Source organism: Oryctolagus cuniculus, chromosome 3, assembly GCF_964237555.1.
Source record: "Oryctolagus cuniculus chromosome 3, mOryCun1.1, whole genome shotgun sequence".
Classification (NCBI taxonomy): Eukaryota; Metazoa; Chordata; class Mammalia; order Lagomorpha; family Leporidae; genus Oryctolagus; species Oryctolagus cuniculus.
The window spans coordinates 108713402-108737293 of record NC_091434.1 but is presented as its reverse complement, the minus strand read 5'-3'; the positions used below and the strand labels follow the sequence as shown (position 1 = coordinate 108737293).

The 23892-nt window shown below is 41.7% G+C and overlaps 1 protein-coding gene and 1 long non-coding RNA gene across 5 annotated transcripts in view; one reads left to right on the top strand and one right to left on the bottom strand.

Annotated features, from left to right (window-relative positions):
• ACMSD (aminocarboxymuconate semialdehyde decarboxylase) overlaps nucleotides 1-23892 on the top strand; it is a 64808-nt gene that overhangs the window by 17192 nt on the left and 23724 nt on the right. For all 3 annotated transcript variants that reach the window (XM_017342804.3, XM_008258508.4, XM_008258507.4), the window contains exons 3-8: nucleotides 4068-4164; nucleotides 5485-5534; nucleotides 7159-7395; nucleotides 11743-11836; nucleotides 14162-14257; nucleotides 15380-15552. In XM_017342804.3, coding sequence (XP_017198293.1) covers nucleotides 4068-4164; nucleotides 5485-5534; nucleotides 7159-7395; nucleotides 11743-11836; nucleotides 14162-14257; nucleotides 15380-15552 — 747 coding nt within the window. The remainder of the gene's footprint in view (nucleotides 1-4067; nucleotides 4165-5484; nucleotides 5535-7158; nucleotides 7396-11742; nucleotides 11837-14161; nucleotides 14258-15379; nucleotides 15553-23892) is intronic.
• The window catches only part of LOC127491784 (uncharacterized), a 47579-nt gene continuing 33931 nt past the window's right edge, over nucleotides 10245-23892 (bottom strand). The window contains exons 3-4 of one of the 2 annotated variants that reach the window (XR_011387310.1): nucleotides 11691-11903; nucleotides 10245-10489 (exon numbers count right to left, since the gene is read on the bottom strand). This is a non-coding gene — a long non-coding RNA (uncharacterized lncRNA). Of the gene's footprint in view, nucleotides 10490-11690; nucleotides 11904-19218; nucleotides 19559-23892 lie in introns of those variants that run through there. The other variant, XR_011387311.1, reaches the window with a different exon arrangement.

Genomic DNA, 23892 nt, shown 5'->3' with positions numbered 1-23892 from the left:
TGTATGGAACAGAGGATGAAGAAAGAAGCTGTGGCAAAGCTTGCAATTCATGATAGAGCCAGACGGAGAAGGAGTAGGGCACAGGATCCCAGCAAAGTGGAGCTCCTGGCTTGCGATCACTACACATCCACTTGTCCAACCCATGGGGCCCAAGGAAAATCCTGAGGCCTGCAGGTGCACCTTCATAAGCAGGGAACAGCAGGAAATAGCCTAATCCACATAATTAATACTGGATAATACTACTTAACATGTGTCTTATACTCCACAAAGTGCTTAGATATGGATTATTGCATGTCATACTGATAAGACCTCTAAGATAAGTCATATTAAATTTTTAGTAGTCTTATAACTATCCCTATATCAAAGAGGAGTTATCTGAGGCTCAAAGATGTTGTTTAACTCACTCACTGCCACATAGTAAGTGGTAGAATGTGGATTTGAACTTGGGTAGTTTGACTTCAGGGTCCCTAGTCTGGAATTTTCTCCTTTTCATTAGGAAACACAAGCTGAAGGTACAGTTTGGAGACCACTGTCATGTTTTGCACAACTATTCAGTTTGGCCCCCTGCATTGAGTATGTAAAAGCTGTATTACATAATGGGCTATACCAATTTATATTTCCACCAACAGTATAAAAGGGTTCCCCTTTCTTTGTAGCCTAATCAACACCTTATCTTTTGTCTTTTTGAGAAAATTTAAGCATACATGAGGTGATATTTTATTGTGGTTTTAATTTTTGTTTCCCTGATGACTAGTGAAGTTTACTTTTTCCTACACATGTTGGACATTTGTATGTCTTCTTTGAGAAATGTCTTTTCAAGTCCTTTGCCTATTTTTTAACTGTATTATTTGTTTTCTTGCTATTGAGTTGTTGGAGTTCCTTCTATATTTTGGATGTTATCCCCTTGTCAGATGTATGGTTCCCAAATATTTTCTCCCATTCTGTAGATTGTCTCTTCACTCTGTTGATTGTTTCCTATGCTGTGTACAGGCATTTCAGTGGCTTTGGCTTTGTTATTTTTGTTCAAGAATGCTTTGGCTATTTGAGGTCTTTTGAAGTGCCCTATGAATTTTAGGATTTTCTTTCTATTTCTGTGAAAAATGTCATTGGCATTTTGATATAGACTTCATTAATCTGTAGATTACCTTGGATAGTGTGGGCATTTCTACAATATTAATTCTTCTTATTCTATGAGCATATCTTTCCATTTGTGTTTTCTTCCATTTCTTTCATCAATGTTTTGTAGGTTTTAGTGTACAGATCTTTCACATCTTTGATTAAATTCATTCCTAAATATTTTATTTGTTGATGCTTCTGTAAATTGGGTTGTTTTCTGGATTTATTTTTTAGATAGTTTATTGTTAGCTTATAGAAATGTTACTGATATTTTAAAAAAGATTTATTATATATATATTTTTTATATTTGAAAGGCAGAGTTAGAGAGAGAGACAGAGAGAGGGCCCTTCCAACTGCCAGTTCACTCCCCAAATGGCCACAATGGCTGAGACTGGCCAAGACAAAGAGTTAGGAACTTCATCTGGGTCTCCTACAAGGATGCTGGGGCCCAAGGACTTGATCCACTTTCCATTGCTTTCCTAGGTGAATTACCAGGGATCTGGATCAGAAGCAGAGCAGCTGAGTCTTGAACCAGCACACATATGGGATGCTGGCACTGCAACTGGTGGCTTAACCTGCTGTGCCACAACACTGGCCCCAAAACACTGTTGTTTTCATGTTGATTTTGTAATCCACAACTTTATCAAATTCGGTTCCAACAGGTTTGGGTTTTTTTGTGGAATCCTTTGGGTTCTGTAATATCACCTCATTTACAGAAACAATTCAACATCTTCCTTTCTGATTTAGATACCTCTTATTTCTTTGTCTTACCTAACTGCTCTGGCTAGAACCTCCAATTCTATGTTCAATAGAAATGGCAAGAGTAGGCATCTTTGTTTTGGTCCTGAGCTTAGAGGAAAAGCTTTCAATTTTTCATTACTGAGTAAGATGTTAGCTGCAACACTGTGTTGGGTACATCCCTTCCTTTAAAAAAAGATTTATTTATTTATTTGAAAGAGTTACACAGAGAGAGGAAAGGCAGAGAGAGAGAGAGAGAGAGAGAAAGAGGTCTTCCATCCGATTGTTCTCTCCCCAATTAGCCACAACAGCCAGAGCTGCACCAATCCGAAGCCAGGAGCCAGGAGCTTCTTCCGGGTCTCCCACGCAGCGGCAGGGGTCCAAGATCTTGGGCCATCTTTCAGTGCTTTCCCAGGCCATAGCAGAGAGCTGAATCGGAAGTGGAGCAGCCAGGATTCAAACCGGCACCCATATGGGATGCCGGCACTGCAGGCAGGGCTTTACCCACTATCCCATAAAGCCAGCTCCAGGGTACATTCCTTCTATACGCAATTTATTAAGAGTTTTTTTTTTAATTACAAAAGAATATTATAATGTAGCTAATGCTTTTCATGCATCCATTGATATGATTATACAGGTTCCTGAGCTAATTTAAAATAAAACTACCATATGATCCAACAATTCCATTTATGGACATACATCTAAGGGAAATGATCAGTAGGCTGAAGAGATAGCTACACTCAATGCAGAATATTCACAATAGCCAAGACATGGAATCGATATAGGTAACCATCAAATGATGAATGAATGAAGAAAATGTGGTGTATATACACAATGAAATACTACTCAGCCTCTTAAAAAAAATGGAAATCTATCACTTTCAATGATCTAGAAGCACATAAAGAACATTATGCTAAGTGAAATAAGTCAGGCATAAGAAGATAAATACTGGGGCCGGCGCTGTGGTAAAAGCCCTGGCCTGAAGCACCAGAATCCCATATAGGCATTGGTTTGAGTCCCGGCTGCTCCTCTTCCAATTCAGCTCTCTGCTATGGCCTGGGAAAGCAGTAGTAGATGGCTCAAGTTCTTGGGCCCCTGCACCCGCATGGGAGACCCTGAAGAAGCTTCTGGATCCTGGCTTCAGATCAGCTCAGTTCTGGCCATTGTAGCCATTTGGGGAGTGAACCAGAGGATGGAAGACCTCTCTCTCTCTCTCTGTCTCTACTTCTCTCTGTAACTCTTTCAAATAAATAGAAATAAATTTTTAAAAAATAGAAGATAAATACTTCACGATCTCACTTATGTATGGACCTTGAAAAGTCAAACTCATAGAAGCAGTGAGCAAAATGAGTTACCAGGGGCTGAGGGGAGTGGGGAGATAATGGGAAAATGGTCAAGGGATACCAAATTTCAACTAGACAGTTGGAGTTAAGTTCGGGAGAGCTATTGTACATTATGGTGTCTATAGTTGATAACAATGTATTGTATGCTTAAAAATTACTAAGAGAATAGATTTCAAGTATCTCAGCACAAATAAGTAATAGATATGCTAATTAGTGTGATTTGGCCATTCCACAATGTGTGTGTGTGTGTGTGTGTGTGTGTGTTTACAGTTTGCTTCACAAAGGCAGTTACACAGGCATGATGGCCAGCGGAAGTGAGCAGTACAGCGACTAATTCTGCTCATTGTTCTGTTCTAATTCTCTTCATTGCCTGCTTTCTCCTGTAGGTGTTCAGATCAGTGTACCCTCCTCTGTTGAACAAACCACTCACCCTCGCTATCCTTATGTTGCTTCATGATAAAACAAGAGGGTTTAACTAAAGAGTCTATCGCAAAGGCCCTTTCCAATTTTAAAATGTAATAGATCTAACATTGTCCAGACACTGAGCCATCCTCTTAGGTGTAATAGCCAGGGGTTCAGACTGGCAAGCCCATCAGCCATCCCCAGTCATGTAGCCCAAAAAGGCCATGACCGTGACCTCACTGTCTCTATGTCCAGCCACTGATACCCACAGAGCACACCTGCCTTGAACTCCAGTTCAAAAAAGACCTGAAGAAGAAGAGCTGAATTCCATTAAATGAACAGATTTCTACTTCTGTAAGGATTAAGTCAAAATCCCTAAAAATGTAGAAACACGTTCCAAAGCATATAGGAAAAGATTAATCAAGTGGGGTTTGGTTGCCTTTTGCTGATGTGAGTATTCTGCCCTAGGGAGAAGCAAAAATGATGAAAGATGGGAAGGTCTTCAGAGTGGTCCAAGAGAACTGCTGGGATCCAGAAGTGCGAATTAGAGAAATGGATCAAAAAGGTACTCGTGATGAGAAATGCTACCAATATTTGCATCTGATGGAAAAGCAACGTCTGCTCTTAAAGTCGTCTGGCCAGCCTGCATGATTTAGGTGGTGACAATTAACGAGCCCCTTTTTTTCTGCCAGGCCAGGCTGTTCTGGCTTCACTAGGGAAGAAGAGAGCCTTCCGCCACAATGCTTTTAGAGTGTGGATTTAAAGTGTTTTTAAGTCAGTTAGACTCTGCCTTAAAATAGTCTATACTATCAAAAAGATAAAAATGGTATTTTATTATTTAAAACATTTTTAAGTTCAAATTATAGACTTATCATAGAAGCAATTAAATGACTAAAAATTAGAAAGCACAGATGAAGCGTGCCAATTTCCTGCCTCGCCAGACTTAGGATCCCATTCCTTTCTGTAGTTTTTCCTGGTGAACTACATACAGAACAGCCCTGATGACACAGAAAGAGTGGAAGCAGAGGCAATTTAAAAAAAAAAAAAAGTTAATTAATTGTGTACCCTCAGAATACTGTACAATGGAATCAGTCCAGAAATTTGAAAGAAGAGGAGGAAATTTTTGTTTCAAAGCTGAGTCACTGACTATTTCAAAGAACCACTTGCATTCCTTATATTTAAAAACCAACTAAGTCACCACAATTTCAAAGAATTTCAAAGTCTACCTAAAATAAGATGTGATGACCCTGTTATGCTTTCACTTATTACTCCCTGGCTGACTGTGCTCTCTCTATTATTTTTAACAGTTAGCACTGGATTTAAGTGGCATTCAAGTGCACTTTACAGAAAGCCTATAGCAGCTCTGTAGACCATTCCACAGAACACAGTGTATGTAGCCCTGTTCTAAAAGTACATTGGGTTTGGAGGGGAGCTAGAAAAAGAACATGATTTCCAGACCTAGTTATTCCAGATCACAGAACTCCATCCAGGCCCACTTGGGAGCTTAATCAAATGCACAGGGAAGGTGACTGAGTGACACACTCTGCTATGCATGACCTGAAACAACTGGTGAAGAAATGTGCTGCTTCAGAAAGATGTTACAGGAAGGAGGGTAAAAATTAACCCTTGGCAAATGGGATCAATTAAGTTTTTCTGGAAGGGTCTCATGTTCGTCCTCCCTTCATGCCTCTCCCTAAAAGCTGGAGCTGAGAGGTAAGGGAGACCTGGGAAAGGGCCTGAAAGAAAGGGTGGGGAGCAGCAGCAAGGAGGGGCGGGCAGGAGGAGGCTGGGTGGAGGTTTGCAGGCCTCCTGTTCTAGAAAAGACAGAAAAAGTGCCCAGGTTGTTCTTCTCACCAGCTTTGCCTTTCTTTGTGTCTGTGTCTAGGAGTAACGGTGCAAGCTCTTTCCACAGTTCCCATCATGTTTAGCTACTGGGTGAGTGTAAAACCCCACACCATCTCCTTGATTGTGAAGGCTCATGTCCAGCTCCCCAGCAAGTGGACAGATGCCTCAGTCTGCATGTTAGTCCTACCAAACCCCCATCAAATGTCCTCCCATCCAGAGACCAACAGGGTCCCTCAGCCTCTCACACTGGTGTCCCTTTCCTAGCCTGTCTTCTTAGCCATGGCCGTGCTCCAGCATGGCAGCCAGTAGTCACATGTTGCTATGTGACTCATGTTATAATTCCACTGGCCAGCATGGTTCTAGCCCAGCCCTAATATCCCTCCAGACCTTGCCTCCTCATTCCAGACATGCTCTGCTGTGATTTTGGTGTGGGAACAATAATCATAGCCTAATATGTTGCCTCTCTCAGGAAACACACAGTTCAATAACAGAATTGGAGGCCTTTTGCCAAGTGAAGAAATCTCAAGTACTAACATTTCAGGCACAATTTCAAATCTGTGGAGAGACATTTTGTGCTGAGTGGAGCACACACTAAGCACCTGCTCAACCAAGCAGACAGTCATGCATGCTGTGACTTAAGGAGAATGGAAATATCACCTGCCCACAATACTTTCCTCACCTGTGTTCATAAATCCGGTGTTAATGACTCAGTCCTTATCCGTTCCTATGATAGAATCATTACTTATAATAACGTACCCCAGAAGTGGGTAGTTAGCCTAACGGTTAAAAGATCCATGTCCAATAATGGAGTACCTGGGTTGGATTCGCAGCTCTGGCTCCTGATTCCAACTTCTTGCAGTACAGAGCCTGGGAGGCAGTGGTGATCTCTCTATTAACTGGGTTCCTGACAGCCTGTGGGACACATGGATAGCGTCCACAGCTCCCAGATTCAGCCTCAGCCCAACCCCAGCTGTTGTAGGCATTTGGGGAGTGAACCAGTAGATGGGAGTTCACTCTGTTTCTGTCTCTGTTTCTCTCAAATAAAAATTTAAGTAAAATGAAATGTCCTTAGACTTCAAAATGCCTGAATTTACCAGACTCAGTACTATTCTGATGGGACAACTGGTACTGAGAAACGTATCAGATTCCCAGCCATGGGGTGGGGACAATGGGGTGATGTTGAAAGGAAAGAAAACAATGAAGAAAGAAGTGAGGGGAACAAAAAGCAAAATTCGCCTCAGCATTTTTCTAGGACAACCCTGAGTGTCATAGCCAACAGCAAGGACAGGAAGGAGGACAGGCAGGGACAGAAAGGGTCGATAAGGCAGCCTGGCCTCCCTTAAGAAGGCAAGACAAGGAGGGGTCTTGACTGTGGCTTTGGGCACTTGGCCAGGCCCAGCCTCCTAGCCATAGGGAGGCCATGGAAGATCTGTTCATGGTTGGTAAACTCAGTCCACACACAGCATGAGGATGCCTGGCTCAGCCTTCTGATTCCAGCCTCGATTTTTCTCATTAATCAGCAGTACAGTAGGTGCTTTCCTTGAAAGTGCAGTCTTTACAAAGACCGGCTTCTGGGTGATCTGTGCTTCAGTTCTCTGAGGAGCAAAGTCATGGAGAAGGATGAATACTTTAGCTAAGAAGGGGTAACGTCCAGAAAAAGTGTCTGAGGAAGTAGGTTTTAAAGATGTGCTTTTCCCTTTCCTGTCTCCACCAGGCCAAACCTCAGGACACTTTAGACTTGTGCCGGTTTTTAAATGATGACCTAGCTGCCACCATTGCAAGACACCCCAGGAGGTTTGTGGGTCTGGGGACACTACCCATGCAGGCCCCCGAGCTGGCCGTCAAGGAGATGGAGCGCTGTGTGAAGGAGCTGGGCTTCCCCGGGGTCCAGATTGGCTCCCACATCAATGAGTGGGACTTGAATGAGCGGGAGCTCTTCCCCATCTACACAGTGAGTAGCAGAACTCGCGTGGGCAATACACAGCTGCAGAACGCCCAGCAGGGGCACCGTACGGGGGGCTGACAGGAAGATGAAGGTGCCACCACTCTGGGAGGGAGACTGAGATGCCAATGACATTAGATCTGCTAAAACTCCCCCCAAAGGACCAGGGCATTCTATAGAAGTGCACTTCTGGGTGGAAACACTTCCTAAGCAAGGCCTAAGTTAACTCAGTGATGAAACCTCTCTTCTTTGGATCACCCTTGCTGTCTTTTTAATCTTTGATTTGGAAGTCCAGTTCCTCATCATAGCCACTATGCATAAGAACCTTGTTAACGGCATGCCCTACCCCCACCCCTCAAAGAAAAGAAAAACCACAGTATTTATTTTTGCTTTGAAAAAAAAAACTAATACTTTTCCAAATTATGAAGTAATTTTTAAGAAACTAGAAGATACAGGCCAGCGCTATGGCTCACTTGGCTAATCCTCCCCCTGTGGCACTGGTACCCTGGGTACTAGTCCCGGTTGCTCCTCTTCCAGTCCAGCTCTCTGCTGTGACCCAGGAGGGCAGTGGAGGATGGCCCAAGTGCTTGGGTCCCTGCACCTGCATGGGAGACCAGGAGGAAGCACCCAGCTCCTGGCTTTGGATCGGCGCAGCGCCAGCCTTAGCGGCCATTAGGGAGTGAACCAACGGAAGGGAGACCTTTCTCTCTGTCTCTCTCTCACTGTCTATAACTCTCTTTCCCTCTCTCACTGTCTAACTCTGCCTGTCAAAAAATAAAAAAAAAAGAAAAAGAAACTACAAGATACAGAGAAGCAAACATCACCTATAATCCCACAATCCAAAAATAAGTAGCCACTGATAGTTTTTTATCTGTTTTTTATTTGCATATACCTATATTTTCATGAAATTGGAATTCTGCTACACATCTGCTTTTGTATCCTAATTGAGAACTCCTAACCTAAATGAAAATTCTCTTAATGTATGATTTTAAATAACTGCAGAATATTCCAGTGTATGGATATGTTTTTATTTATTTAACCAATCATCAGTTTAAGTTTTAAGCCATATATTTTGAAAATGTATAAAAATATGCAATGAAAAATAATTCCATGAAAATGTTAACATCTGATGAAAGTAGATGGTGAATATATAGATGTTCATGGTACTATTACTCATGCTTTCTGTATTTAAAATATTTCATAGGAAAATATACTTTCAAAAGTCTATATCATCCTTTTCTGAAGCATACAACTTCAAGTATACATAGTCTTGTAGTCCTCCTCATCAGTCTCCATCAGAGAGAGAGAGAGAGAGAGAGAGAGAGAGGGAGCAAGCTTCCATCCACTGGTTCATTCCCCAAAAGCCCACAATAATCAGAGCTGGGCCAGGCCAAAGCCAGCAGTTCAGAACTCAATCCAGTTCTCAAAATGGGATGGCAGGGAGACATCACCTGCTGCCTCCCAGGGTGTACATGGGCAGGAACTGGATCAGAAGCAGAATAGCCAGGACTCAAACCAAGCACTCTGATATGGGACACGGGCATCCCAAGCAGCAGCTTAACCACTGCATGACACATCCGCACAGTCCCCTCTACTTTTTAATCTTTCTGTAACTAAAAGTGCTGTCCTCAGTACCAGGATACAAGACACATAATTCTTAACTCAATTACATCATTAAACTTCTAACTTTTCTTTTAGAATTATAGTAGTGTCATTTTCTATTATTTTCATTGCAAATGCAAAATCTTTAGTAATGCATTAGATAGATGTTTGTGGACTAACCAAACACTGTAATCACTGATTTATTCATTTAATATTTATTGAGCTCTAACTATGTGCAAAGATTTGTCCATGTTTGTATCTATGGTGACTGCCCACCAGTTGGGGACCTGCCTATTAAATTGCCTCCTAATGACCTGAAAGATTTAATGTTCCTCTAAATATTGAACTCCCTGATGTTTACTGGCTGCAGTGGCTTAGCTGATGCAGAGAATGTTTTCTGGAAACATTAATGAGCGTTGAAAGAGGATTTATTTACTTCTACATCCAAGTTGTTTCATCACAGTGTGAGAGAGACTTCAGCTGCAACTTGTTTTATTATTTATTGGAATTGGGTTTATGAATTGCTAAAAGGCTTAGAAAGCAACCCCAGCCAGTTGGAGTCCATATGGATATTTTCATTTGTGTGACTTGCTTGACTCATAGATTATTCTAACTAGGCTGTTGTGGGGGGCTGCCAGTGTCTGGGGGGATTCAAGAGCATGTCCTGGCCCAGTTGACCCAGTTGACGTGTGATGTCCTGGAGCATGTCCTGGCCCAGTTGACCCAGTTGATGTATGATGTCCTGGAGTAGACAGCATGGTTGTTTGGTTAGCAAGGCTTACTGCCTCACTGCTCTCTAGCTTACGTCAGTAATGTGCTCAAACAAAGAAGAGAAATTACCATGAGCCAAGTTGGTTTTGTCATTTCAAGCTGAGCCTGGCACTCCAATGCATCTAACTACGCCCCTTATCTCCTAGAGTGCCCTTCCTGGTGAGTGAACCCAATCACACATGCTCAGGTCAGCATGAGGCAGACACAGTGGTAGCGCCAGAATTAGTTACCCAGCCTCTATCTGCCTCAGTTTTCTCCTCTGTAAAATGAGGGTAATAAGAGTTCTGCTCTGATAAAGGATTAATTAAAAAGTCTAACAGCCTTTGGTACATGATATGTTCTCAGTTAATGTGAGTTCTGATTCTGAGAGTTTAAGTCACTTCTTTTTGCTTTAGCTACAACCTGTCACAGTACACATGGAGATCAGAAATACTTGTTAATTTGAATTGAATAGAAATGAACCATTACAGGGACACATTATACAATTTTGTTTTGTTTTGCTTTTTAGTTTAAGGCAAAGTGACAAGAGAGTTGGAAAGATAGGGGCGGGGCAGCAGGAGGCAGAGAGAGATCTTCCATCCATTGGTTCACTCCCCAAATACCATAACATCTAGGAATGGGCCAGGCTGAAGCCAGGAGCCAGGAACTCCATCCAGGTCTTGCACATAGGTGGCAGGAACTCAAGCACTTGGGCTATCCTCCACTGTCTTCCACACACATTAGCAGGAAGCTGGATTGGAAGGGAAAGTAGTACTCAGTCCCAGGCACTCTGATATGGGATGTAAGTGTCCCAAGCAATGGCTGAGCCAGCTATGCCATAATACCTACCCCAGAATAAAGTTTTATCCTGATGAAGAGTCAAATCCCACTGATATACCATTATCACAGACCTTTGCCAAACCCAAACTGTCCCAAGAAGTCTATATACTCTTCCCAAACAGCATCCACCATCAGGCATCAGTTAGCTCTTATATTTCTTTTGCTCCCCAGAACCTGTTGAGTTAGGAGTTCCATCTTCAGTCTACACTTTGTTTGCCACTTCCAGAATCCCTTGCTGTCCAAATTATTTTTCTATTTTAAAAATGCTTATTTACACAAGTCATATCGCATCAGCCTGATTAGCACAAATATTTATGTATGAAAGTAAAATGAATCACTCCAGCACTCTAATACTTACATATTTTGTTTTAGGGAAAATCTGTTTTGAATCTTTATAAGCTCTAATATTCAATGCCCACTGAGGGGACTTATTTTAATTAAACACTTGGTTGGATGAAGGTCACTCCATCCAGATGGTATTTCCATTTCTCAGAAGGCCCTGGAACAGGTTTGCCCATGACATTCATCTCACTACCTGCCTGCTGAGGCATCAAGCGCTCTTTCCTCTAAGGTCATCTCATCACACATGCTTTTCAGGGACTCAGATGGTTGCTAGGGGCTATGTGAGTGCCTACAGGCCCCAGAAATTCCCACCCAGTGTTGGGTTCTAATTGGATGATGGGTCAGGCCAGCCTGGTTCCCCACCCTATCACTTTCTCACATTCCACAACCTCAGGTTTCCAAGTGGAAGGGGGAATACTCCACCCTGGCTCTATGCATAGTCTCGGCAGTCATTCTGAGCCAAGTAGGAGTCAGGAGGGAAAATTTCCCCTAAATTCAAGGTACAGGGTTAGTTCTTGGGCATTTTGCTACCAAATGTTTGAGTGACAGATGGTTCCTGTGACTTGCTTTGTCAACCAATATATTAAATTCATCAACCTCAATGATAAATCCACCTATGTCCTCTGTTAATTCTAAGTGTCTTTCTCATTTTCTAAGCAGGAACAGAGTTTGTCAATGAATCTTTTATATAGGTCAACTTCAGAAGTATTTTAGTTCATTTATTCATACCAATGTAGACTCAGAGAAAACCAGTTTCCCTAAAACAGTACCTGGTATTTCCGGGCTCATCCAAATAACCTCTCTTCCATTGCTTCTTTGAAGGCAGCTGAAAGGCTGAACTGCTCCTTGTTTGTGCATCCCTGGGACATGCAAATGGATGGACGGATGGCCAAATACTGGCTCCCTTGGCTTGTAGGTTTGTGTCAGCATGGGGTTCAGAATAGATGACTAGCTCTTGAGTTTTTCCAATCATATATGGAACCCTATTATGTCAAAGACAGAATGAATAATTAACAGGATTGTAATAGCAACTATTAGTAATGGGGCTCTTTCTCTGATAAGTGTTGTATATATTACCTCATTTGATTGTAATCAAATCCAGTAAGATCTTGAATAAATCACATCATAAACAAAATATGTATGAGGGTACTTCTAAAAAGTTCACAGAAAATGGACATGAAAGATCAGCTTATTTTTGTGCAAAAAGCTTTGAATTCCATGCATAATTTTTCCATTTTCCATGAACTCTTTGAAGAATACTAATATGCATGGATTTAAAAGTTTGTACCACCATTGAGATTTAATGCTATAACGAGTACTCAAACAGTATTTTTCACTTTGTGTTTCTATGTGGGTGCAAACTGTTGAAATCTTTACTTAATGTATACTAAACTGATCTTCTGTATATATAGAAAATTGAAAATGAATCTTGATATGAATGGAAGGGGAGAGAGAGCGGGAAAGGGGAGGGTTGCGGGTGGGAGGGAAGTCATGGGGGGCGGGGGGAGCCAATGTAGTCCATAAGCTGTACTTTGGAAATCTATATTCATTAAATAAAAGTTAAAAAAAAAAAAAAACAAAGTTTGTACCAAAAGAAAAGATCTTTCAATTCCAGTTTTCCATGAACTTTGTGAAGTATCCTCATATTTAACCTATGAGGTTGACATTATAAAGAACATTTTACAGATGGAGAAACTGAATCTTGGAGAGGTAAGGAAACCAATGTATTTAGTAAGGCAGCTGCTTAAGCATCTGGAAGGAAGAAACAACTGAAGAGGCTCAGTGTTGTCCAGCTTTAAACAAACTCTCATCCTGATTCACATACTTTGACAATCTTATAGTTATTGCACTTTCCCACATCAAAAATTAAGATGAGCATTTGCATATAGTCATGTCATTATTAATTTATGTAATACAGACATACCAATGCCCTCTGGTATGCTAGGCCCTATACTAGCACTGAGGATTTAGACAGGAACAAAATCTCTGCCCTCATAGAACTTACATGTGCTGGTTAGAGAACAGAAATGATAAACAATGACTCAAGCGAAAAAACAAATAGTCAGCCAATTTCAGAATTTTATTCTGGATACAATGATGGTCTTAGTGGGTTGGAGGATTCCCAGCAGGGAAGCATCACGACCCAACTCACACTGTAGATGTAGCTTAACTTTTGGCTCCTGGATGGAAGGTGGATTGATGGGTATGGCTCAGATAATGGAGAGCAGAAGCTCAGGACTAGTTGGAAGTGATTATGTCCATGCACCCCCAGCCTTCACGAAGTTCTACACACAAGCCATTCCCAGGTGGATCTGAACCCATCATGCTTCCAGAATTCCCAGGAAGCTTGGGAGCCAAGAGTGTCTCTGCCTCTGGAGTAGCAACGGGCACCCAGTGAAGCCTCGTACCACAGCTGGAAGCATCAGGCTTCCAATGAAGGCCCGGGGCACAGCCACGCAGAGCTAGAGAGCTCAAAATCACAGTCTGAAAAGCACTCATCTGGCAAAGCAGTCCACAGCTCTAGCAGCATCACAAAGCATTCAAGATAATTCACTTTATCCCAGTTATTTTCAACTTCAGCTCCAAGAGGCAGCAAAGATTTGGCAAGAACAGAATAAGAGTTAATATCCAGTGAGCACTCACTGCCAGGTGCTGTCCACTGAGTGCTCAGAACAACACTCCCTGGCAGGAACTCACTGTTATTACCCCTCATTTACAAATGGGGAAATTGAGACACAGGCAACTCATATTTGCTGAGTGACTACAATGTGAAGTTCCAACCAGGCGCTTCACTGATGTCATCCTTTGCGAGGCTCCATAGCAGACTTGTAGGATGGACAACACTGACCCCATTTCACAATGCCAGCTCCAGGACACAGAACAGCTTGTCAAAAGCCAAGAGGCAGAAAACTGGAGGAGCTAAAGTTCAGCCTAGACTTACAGTGGTCTGCATCCAAAACTGAAGTAGCAGAGTCAAGACAAAGGCCAGGTCCTCTGTACACTCGGTTGTTCTGCCCATTAGACAACTCTCCCTGCAGTGGTAAATAGGAAGCTTCAGATGGGTCTCCTTGTGGAGTAATGACTTCCATTCACTCAGACCAGCCAGAGGCACAGAAGCCCCCTGTATCTTAGTACCAACAATTCCCCAGCCATCAGCTGACAGGACCCAGCATTAACGCCACTGAGCTTTATCTTGTTTGAAGTGACAAGTCCTGAGCCTTGTGACTATCTCCTCTTTCAGGAATGCCTGCCGAGACTACCATGGCTGTTTGCTCCATGATCATGGGTGGAGTGTTTGAGAAGTTTCCTAAACTGAAAGTATGTTTCGCCCATGGAGGTAAGACTCCATCTGCATTAATCAGCTCAAGCTACCACAACAAAATGCAGATTAGGTGACTTACAACAGAAATGTGTTTTCTCACATTCTGGAGGCTGGAATTCCAAGATCAAGAGTTGGCAGCTCTGGTTTCTAGTGAGAGCTCTCTTCCTAGGCTGCAGATGGGCACCTTCTTGAATTCTCACATGGCCCTTCCTCTATGCATGCAGGGGAGGGGATAGAGGATAGGGAATCACAAAACAAAAACTCTTCCTCTTAGTAAACGTACATCAGTCCTGTTGAAGTACCATCTCATAATCTCATGTAACCTTAATTTTCTCCTTAAGGCCCTTCCTCCAAATACAATCACATTGGGGGTTAGGGCTTCAACATATGAATTTTTGGAAGGGATATAATTCAGTCCATAACATCCTTCCAGCCATGATGCTAGTCACATGATGTGTGAGTACCAAATTCTATTTTGGTAGGCAAGTTTAGTTTGGCTTGTACAGTTTTTTCTTTTTTTATTTAAATGCCTCTACTCAGACCATGCATTCTCTGGTCTGCAATGGTCCCCATCATTCTCTCATTTACAAATGGGCCTATTTCATTCATTTACACTGCCTGTCTCGTCCCTGTAGGTAAAGGAATTTGTGACTCTTGGACACACATGTGCACACATATACACTATCAAACTGTCTATGTTGTTCACTAACCTACTTTTGCTTCTCAATGGCAAAAAGAAAACACTTTTCCATGTTAGTAAACAGATCTCCATCTTTATTCATGCTTCCATGCACAGCATCACATTTTATGGCCACATCATCAGGACTCATATAGTCCCCATTGGATAGGTTGTCTGGGTATTTTGTTTTTTATAACCACGTTATATTTGAAACTCTTAACACATATCTTTAAACATTTGTCTTCTCTCTTAAGGATAAATGTTTCAAATCTGAATTTCTAGATTAGTTAATGTCATTTCTTCTGTTTCATCTCCCAGCATTTGGAACCCAGTAGTTCCTTTGTGAATCAAACATGATCTCTGTTAATCAACTGGACCTCTCATCACATATAACATAAATACTAGAAGAAATGCTTTCCAATCAACACTAGTCCTTCAGAAATGGTTTTTACCTACAGGTGGTGCCTTCCCCTTCACAGTGGGGAGAATCTCCCATGGATTCAGCATGCGCCCAGATCTGTGTGCCCAGGATAACCCAACTAACCCAAAGGAATACCTTGGTTCCTTTTATACGGACTCCTTGGTTCATGATCCTCGGTCTCTTAAGCTGTTAACAGATGTCATAGGCAAGGTAAGCCAGGTCTGCCATTTGGATGGCTTAGGGGGAGAAGACTGCAGGATAAACAATCGACTACTTGGCCTGTCTCCAAAAGATGGATAACAGAGGAGTGGGCATTTGGGGTAGTAGTTAAGATACAAGCTGGGATGCCCATATCCCATAGTGAAATGCCTGGGTTCAAGTCCCCACTCCACACTTTATCCCAGCCTCCTGTTAATGCATATTCTGTAAGGAGTGTCAGTATTTGGGTCCCTGGAACTCATGTAGGATTGAGTTTCTAGTTCCTGGCCCAGCCTCAGCTTTTGTGGACCTTTGGAGAATTAACCAGTAAATAGGAAATACTATGTGTTCCTATGTCTTTCAAATGAATAAATGAAAATATTTAATAAAATGGATGGAAGCAAAGGCATTAGAAGAACGAAGAGGGACAGTGAGGCTTGGGATTAGGATTACTTGCATAGGAGATCCTCTTTAGGGTCTTCTTCAACACAGAGTGCATATCACCAGGATATGTATTATATAAGACCAAGAAAGCCTGGATAATCCACATAGATGGGTACTTCCCCAGATCAACTTCTCTTCTTAGGAGCTCATCCCAAATGACAAGTGCAATGTGGTAAGCAGAAAAAGCAATCAGTTCTCAGATTCAATTAACCTAGGTTACAATACTGGCTCAACCTTTTCCTAGTTGGTTAAATTGTTAATGCAACTGTCCTCATCCACTATATGGAGAGAGCAGAAACATTAAAGAGGGGGAAGTGCAAGGCTGAGAAAAAAGCACTGGACAGGGAGTCAGGGGAAAATGATGAAGATGGTCTCATGTGCCATGCCCTGAAATGCCTTCCTGGAACAACATGGCCTTGGTTTTGAAAATGGTTTTCTCATTTCATCAAAAGACCAGCACAGTGATACTTTAAACCTCTACGAAAAAGTATTTCTCTGTTTGGGTATGCTGGCAGATCTCCCTATTGGTAGCAACCCTCCCTTTAAGTAGGCTCTTCAAATGCTAACTCAGCAATTCGGACAATTTTCAGGGCAAATGTGAAGAGTGTGAAATTTTTAGTATTTAAATTGTTTTGCTACTTACAGATAACTATAGAAGGCTTCTTAATTTTCCCAAGGCAAAAATCTTTGGGGTTTTCAGAAGTATATGGAATAGTTAACTATTTACAATATTTTAAAAACCCTAGCGATTTTTAAAACTTATTTAGTAGAAAAAGAGGCTCTTCATTTGAAACTTGCAAGTAGTATTCCATCTTCAACATGGAGCCTTCATCTCTGGCTTGGGAAGAATCACTGGAATATAAATGCTATGTATTCTAGCTTACAGATTAATTACGTGGTTGAGCTGTGTTTCTTAGTCATCCAGCTTTGTTTTGTCCCTGTGAAGATGGGTGGTTAGCAGTTGGTTGTGACTACTGATTACTTCTTGTTTGCATGGGAGAGGAGGGAAGCAATGGGGAGATATGTAGGAGGGAAACTACAAAGGGGTGAAGCTCAAGGAGACTTTGTGGTCCTGGACTTTGAGCAATGGAGGAGAGGAGAAAGGTTAAGTGGTGTGGAATTGGGGGAAAGGTCATCCTCATTCTACCGCATCAAGCCAGGTACCTCCTCCTAATCTTGGAAATGGAAACAATAGGAGAAAATGCCCTTGGCAAATACAAGGCCCATCTTCTGAGGGACATCATCAGCAGTGAGGGGTACGAACAGCACCTTCAATCAGTGCTCAGGGCAGTGCACATTGGCAGGGGGCTGGAGCCCACAAAAGCAAGGCAAGCACCTCGTGGGAACCAGTGGATAGACCAGTCAGTGAGCACATGTGAGGAGACCCCTGCCTTGAACCCCTAGAAAAATTAAGGGAGCACTCTGCAAGGTTAATAGGATGAGATCTTGCATTCAAACTGCAAAGGCTTGGGCTTTTGCAATTTGGGCATCAAAAGTAAATGTGACCTCATTTTATGGGAACTCAAAAGCTAGAGGTTCCAGGACACAGAAGCAATATATATTAATAATTCAGAATTATCTTTAAAATACTAAGGCTTCCTCATTCTAGTTATATTCATTTGAGCAAATTCTCTTTCAAAGACAATCTTCAAATCAACAGTGAAGGAACGTCCTAGCAGAACATCTGGACTAGGAAGCTACCTGTCCAGTTTAGAGTAAGAATTCATAGAGCTGTAAGGGGAGGTCTCTAGGAAAGGAAAAGATGGAACTGATGGATTCTTGGGGCTGTCTGAGAAATGGAAATAATTATTGTTAGATACTTAGCAGAGCTGTTGATGTATTAGGAACAAATAAGCAGTACACACATAGAAAAGTATGCAAATAAAAAAAAGGAAATAATTAACTCCAAGAAAACAAAAGCTGTATGAGAATGGATAACTAGTGTATTATTTGACTCAGCAGTGAGCAGTGTTTATAGTCATAATAATGTAAACACTAAAAAATGGTTTAAGTGACAATTATAATTCTATTGGGAAAACAGAGAAATTGGGGTAAGACCAGTGACCATAATGGGAAATCAGTAAATACTCTTGAAAGCTAACAACTTGAGAAACAATAGCCCAAGCTTATTTTCTGGGAATATGAAGGTAGTTATCAGAAGATGCAAGTTAAAATGGTAAAAGCAGCTGTTTGGGGGATGTGTGTTTGGAAAGTGGGCACACTTTCATAATAGAGACATTTTATCAATATCTGTTTAGCTAAATATAGATGTTGATTTGATAAATCAAAATTATAAACAATATCATAGGCTAAATCAATATATTCATGAAGGTTATTCAAAAAGTTTCTGGAAATACATATTATGAAAAAACTATACATGGATTTCAAAATTTTTTGTACCCAAATAAGTTTACTTTTTTGGTCCATTTTCCATTAACTTTAAAAAACAGATTTATTTCCTTATTTATTTCTGTTGAAAGGCAGAGTGTCAGAGAGAGTGAGCTATCCAGTAGTCCACTCCCCAAGTGCCCGCAACAGCTGGGGCTGGACCAGGCCAAAGCCAGGAGTCAGGAACTCCACCTGGGTCTCCCACATGAGTGGCAGGAACCCAGGTACTTGGGCCATGATCTGCTGCCTCCAGGAGTGTTAGCAGGAAGCTGGATCAGAAGCAGAAATAGGACCCCATCGCAGGTACTCCAGTATGGAATACAGGTGTCCCAAGCGGCAGCCTAACCCCATGTACCACAACACCAGCCCCTCCATGAACCTTTTGAAACACCATTGCATGTCAGATATGTAAACACCAAAACCATTCTGAGCACCTACTATTCCTAAAACACTATGCTATTTGGTAAAGGAGAACTTAAAGTACATAATGTGTTGGCATCCTTCCATGTCTAAAACTCTTTGATCTTCATCTATGTCTACTCATTTTTAAAAACACTTACAGAATCAGGGGCATCCCATATCAGAGTGCCAGTTCAAGTCCCCAGCTACTCTGCTTCTAATCAACTATCTGCTGATGAACCTGGGAAGTCAACCAGTGAATGAAAGATCCCTCTCTCTCTTTCTCTCTCTCTCTCTCACTTTGCCTTTCAAATAAATAAATAAATCCTTAGAAGACAAAAACCTAAAAATAGTTGCAAAGAATGCTAATTACATGCTATTAGTTGATCACTATAAAAACATGAAAAAAGAAAACTATTCATGATCATAGAAAATACACTATATATATTTATATTTTTTAAAAGATATTTTATTTGAAAGTCAGAGCTACACAGAGAGAGGAGAGGCAGAGAGAGAGAGAGGTCTTCCATCCTCTGGTTCACTCCCCAATTGGCCACAACGGCTGGAGCTGCGCCAATCGGAAGCCAGGAGCCAGGAGCCAGGCGCTTCTTCTGGGTCTCCCATGTGGGTGCAGGGGCCCAAGGACTTGGGCCATCTTCCACTGCTTTCTCAGCCAATAGCAGAGAGCTGGATTGGAAGAAGAGCAGCCACATCTCGAACCGGTGCCCATATGAGATGCCAGCGCTTCAGGCCAGGGTGTTAACCTGCTGCACCACAGCACCAGCCCCTACAAATATTTATATTTAAGTGAATACATTTTTTGAGAGATCAGTCATCTGATACCTGTTATGGTTACATCAGAATGTTGGCTAGCCACTGATAATCTATTACTGCATTTATAATTATCCTAATACGTAGTGGCTTAAAACAATAAACATTTAAAAGAGCACTTCAAAAAGCTCATGGAAGATGCAGATTACATAAAAACTATACATGGATTTCCAATTTTTTTGACAATTTTTTTCAAACTTGCATTTCCATTTTTCCTTCAAGTTTTTGACGTTTCCTCATATTATTTCTCATGGTCTCCGTGTCAGGAATTTCAGAGCAGCTTAACTGATTCAAGGTCTCTCAAGAGGTTGCAAGCATAGTGTCAGTCAGGACTGCTTAAGCAGGGCTAACAGATTCACTTCCAAGGTGGCTTTTCCCTATGATTGGCACACTGGTACTGGGTGTTGGCAGGAGGCCTCAGTTTCTCCCTAGGTGGGCTTCTCCACACAGCTGCCCAGGAACCCTCACAACGCAGCAGCTGGATTCCCCCCAGAATGAGTGCGCTGATGAAATGGAGAGTGGGATGGACAGACAGGCAGAGATGGAGCACATGTGAGGCAGGCTCTACCCTTTTTATGACCTACACTCAGACGCCACACAGCACAGCTTCTGCCACACTTTATGCATCAGAAGTAAGCACTAAATCTGTCCTACACTGAAGGAGAGTAGAATGAGGCACCACCTCCAAGAGGAAGGAACTGCAAAGAATCGGAGGACATTTTAAAACTACCACATTCCATCCTGTGGCCATAAATTGTTTATGCAAAAAATCCTTACCCCTACCTAGACTGCCTCAAAAGTCTCATCCATTCACAGCACCTAGACTTCAAAGTCTAGGATCTCGTTTTGTGGGGAGCAACTGAAACTAGACTAAGTTCTGGAATTAAGACTTATTCTATGCATCTGCTCTCCCACAATATGGCGCTGGGGAGGAGTAAACTTCTACGCAGCTGCCTCTCGCCAATTTGACTGATGAGCTGCAGGAGCTGATCTTGCTCCTGATTGGAGGAGAGCAGCATGCTCGGCGTGTGGGTAGCAGAGTTGGGATTGGTGGAAGAGGACTATAAAGGAGGAGAGAAATAACATGCACCAGGAACATCTGAAGGAACACCTGAGCAGCCCCTGAGAGAGCCGGCCAGCGGTGTGCCGCTCCTCTGTGGAAGCGGGGAAAGTGGCAGGGGGTGCCGCCCCTCCAACGGAGGTGGAGGGGTCGGCAGCCAACCCGGGAAGGACCAGCAGCAAACCCGGGGAGGTGTTTTTTTTTTTTCTTTTGCAGACAAAAGAACAGCGCAGGGTCCTGTGTCGTTCCTCCGCGAATGGGGGAGCGACATCGTTTGAACTTGTGGATAAGACTCACAGTGTTCAATTCCCCTCAATCTGAGGAATGTTAACTAGAAACAAATGTCTTTGCTCTCTGCCCCTCATATAAAATGGCAAGACAGGCACAGAATAGTTGTTCTACACCCTCCCATTCCCAAAGGAGAAAACAGAAGATTCAGAGTAGTCATCAGTCACTTGCAAATCTGAAATCCAGCAGGCACATGTTGGGAGTAGCTTGATGAGAACTCAACGCATAGGAATGATTCACCACAGTGCTTGCTTCTACCCGAGCCCTCCCTTTTCCATGAACATTAGCTTATGACTGGGTTTTTATAGACTGCTTCATGACTGTAACAAGTTTTGGAGCCCAAAGACATAATTTCAGGATCCCAGAAGAGGCAGTCATGGTACATTTCTGTTCTTTTAATCCAAGCTGGTGTGTATCTACCAATATAATTCTTTTTAAAACTTTGTGGGTCTCTTATGAATCTTACTAAATGTCACATCTTTAGGTCAAGCCTTACCCACAAAGCTCTGAGAAGAGTCCTTCTCTACCTTGGGCTTCTGCTAAAGTTGTTGGGGGTCAACATCTTTAAGTTTCCTAGAAGACCTTATTGTTGGACTGTCACTGCCTAAGTTGTTTTTTGAATCACTGCCTAAATCTTTGGGGTCATAACAAGGAGAGAATAGTTATAGGTTGGCCTACTATATTTTTCTGGTTGTACCATGGATTTAATTCTTGCCAGAACTCATCTCTTTATTTTAGCATCATTTGCCATTGGAGTGCCATTGGTGGGGCTGTAAATTCTCAAACCCAACAATTCCTGGTTCTTTTGTGTTTAACAGTTCTTCCTTTAAGGCACTCCTCTTGGATTTTACTACAAGCAGCAAGAAGATAGGCAGCATTTTTAATTCTTTATAATGAAATTTCCTTAGCTACATCATCCAGTTCTTTAAATGTATTTTCTACTGTACATATTACTGTAAATTATAGTATTGCTACATTTTTGCCCTGTAGAGCAAGCATCATCTTTTCTCTAATTTCCAATAACAATTTCCTCATTCTCCCTTTGCCCTTTAGTCTCTCACTACTCTTGAGGTCCTTCCAGCCTCCTCCCACCAGTCATTTCAAGGCCATGCTCCTATTTTTAGGTCCTTGTTATTGCAGCGCCCGCTTCTAGGTACTATATTCTGTGTAAGTTATCTGCTGCTGCATAGCAAATTAACCTAAAGCTCAGTGTTTTAAAATAGCAATGAACATTTATTATCAATGAGTCAGGAATTCAGGAACGCCAGGACTGGGTCATTTGGGTTCAAGATTTTTCCTAAGGTTCAATAAGATGATTGCAACCCATAAATACCCTCCTCCTTCCCTCTCTCCTCTTCCTTCTTTTCCTTGACCGTATTTTATATGAACACTACTTACACTAACTTAACCCCAAGCCCTCTATCCATTGTGTAGCTCTCCTCTCACACATTAAAAACAAATTGGGTAGAGTAGTTTATTAATTCTATATTCTTAAGGAAATATCTTCAGGAACCTTCTAATTTGTTCTAGTATGGACTGAGTAGCTACATAGAACTGCTACACAGCTGTCATGCTGAAGTATGCATTCACTGTCATCCTGAGAATTTCTCTCTCTCTCTCTCTCTCTCTCTCTCTCTCTCTCGATCCCTCCATCCTTCACTGGGTTCCTTGTCTCCTTAATCCCACAATTGTATTACTTCTTGGTTTACTCTTTAATTTGGAGTGGCATCCTCTAATAAGCTTCTGAGAAAGGGAGTATGGTCTCTGAAATTTTGTTGCTCTAAAAACATCTTTATTTTTCCCTTACAGTAAGTTAATTTTCTAGATACGTAATTCTATCTTGGAAACCATTGTCTCTCAGAATTTTAAAGACATTGTCCCATTGTATTCTGGATCTAGGATTGCTTCTGAGTAATGTAATGTCATTCTAATCTTTGAATCTTCCATAAAACCTAATTGTCTCCCCAACTCTCCAATCCTTCAAGACTTTTTGTCCTGAAGTCTCACAGTGGCTTTACTTATTGGATATTATGCTAGATATATGGTAAGCCCTTTCATTCTGGAAATTTTTTAACTACTTCTTTAATGATGCCTTTCCTTCTGCCTATCTCTATGGAATTCTTATTATTCTGAAGTGAGACCTTTCTGTCTTGTATTTCAACTTTTTGAATTTTTGTTTTATTCTCCATGAGATTTCATCAATGTTATTGATACAGCCTTCTATTTAGCTGGTCTTCTTTTAATTTCTAAGAACTTGTTATGGTTCTTGTTCTCTGAATATTTTTTAGCATTCTATTCTTGTTGAGTGGATGCAATACCTTTTCTTATCTCTCTGAATATAGTAAGAGTTTTTGGAAGTTTACTTATCCCTTCAAGTCTCCCTCTAAATAGTTTTTTTTTTCTAAATAGTTTAAAAGTATCAAATTTTCCTATTAAATGCTTTCTTCACATATCTGTACTTTGGACAAGTAAAATGTTTCAGTATTTAACTCTTGGGGCAAACAGAGGTAGTAGTTGCACAACAGTATGAATGTGTTCTATGCTACTCAAGTTCACAATTTTACACTGGTTAATTTGATGTCATTTGAATTTCACTTCAATTTTTAAAAGAATGAAGAGGACTGAAATTAAGCCTTTCAGCCACTTCAACAAAATATTTCTTCATATGTTCTTTTTTTTTTAAGATTTATTTATTTATTTGAAAATCAGAGTTACACAGAGAGAGGAGAGGCAAAGAGAGAGACAGATCTTCCATACACTGGTTCACTCCCCAATTGGCCGCAATGGCCAGAGCTGAGCCAATCTGAAGCCAGGAGCCAGGAGCCTCCTCCGGGTCTCCCATGCGGTGCAGGGGCCCAAGAACTTGGGCCATCTTCCACTGCTTTCCCAGGCCATAGCAGAAGGCTAGATTAGAAGTGGAGCAGCTGGGACTCGAACTGGTG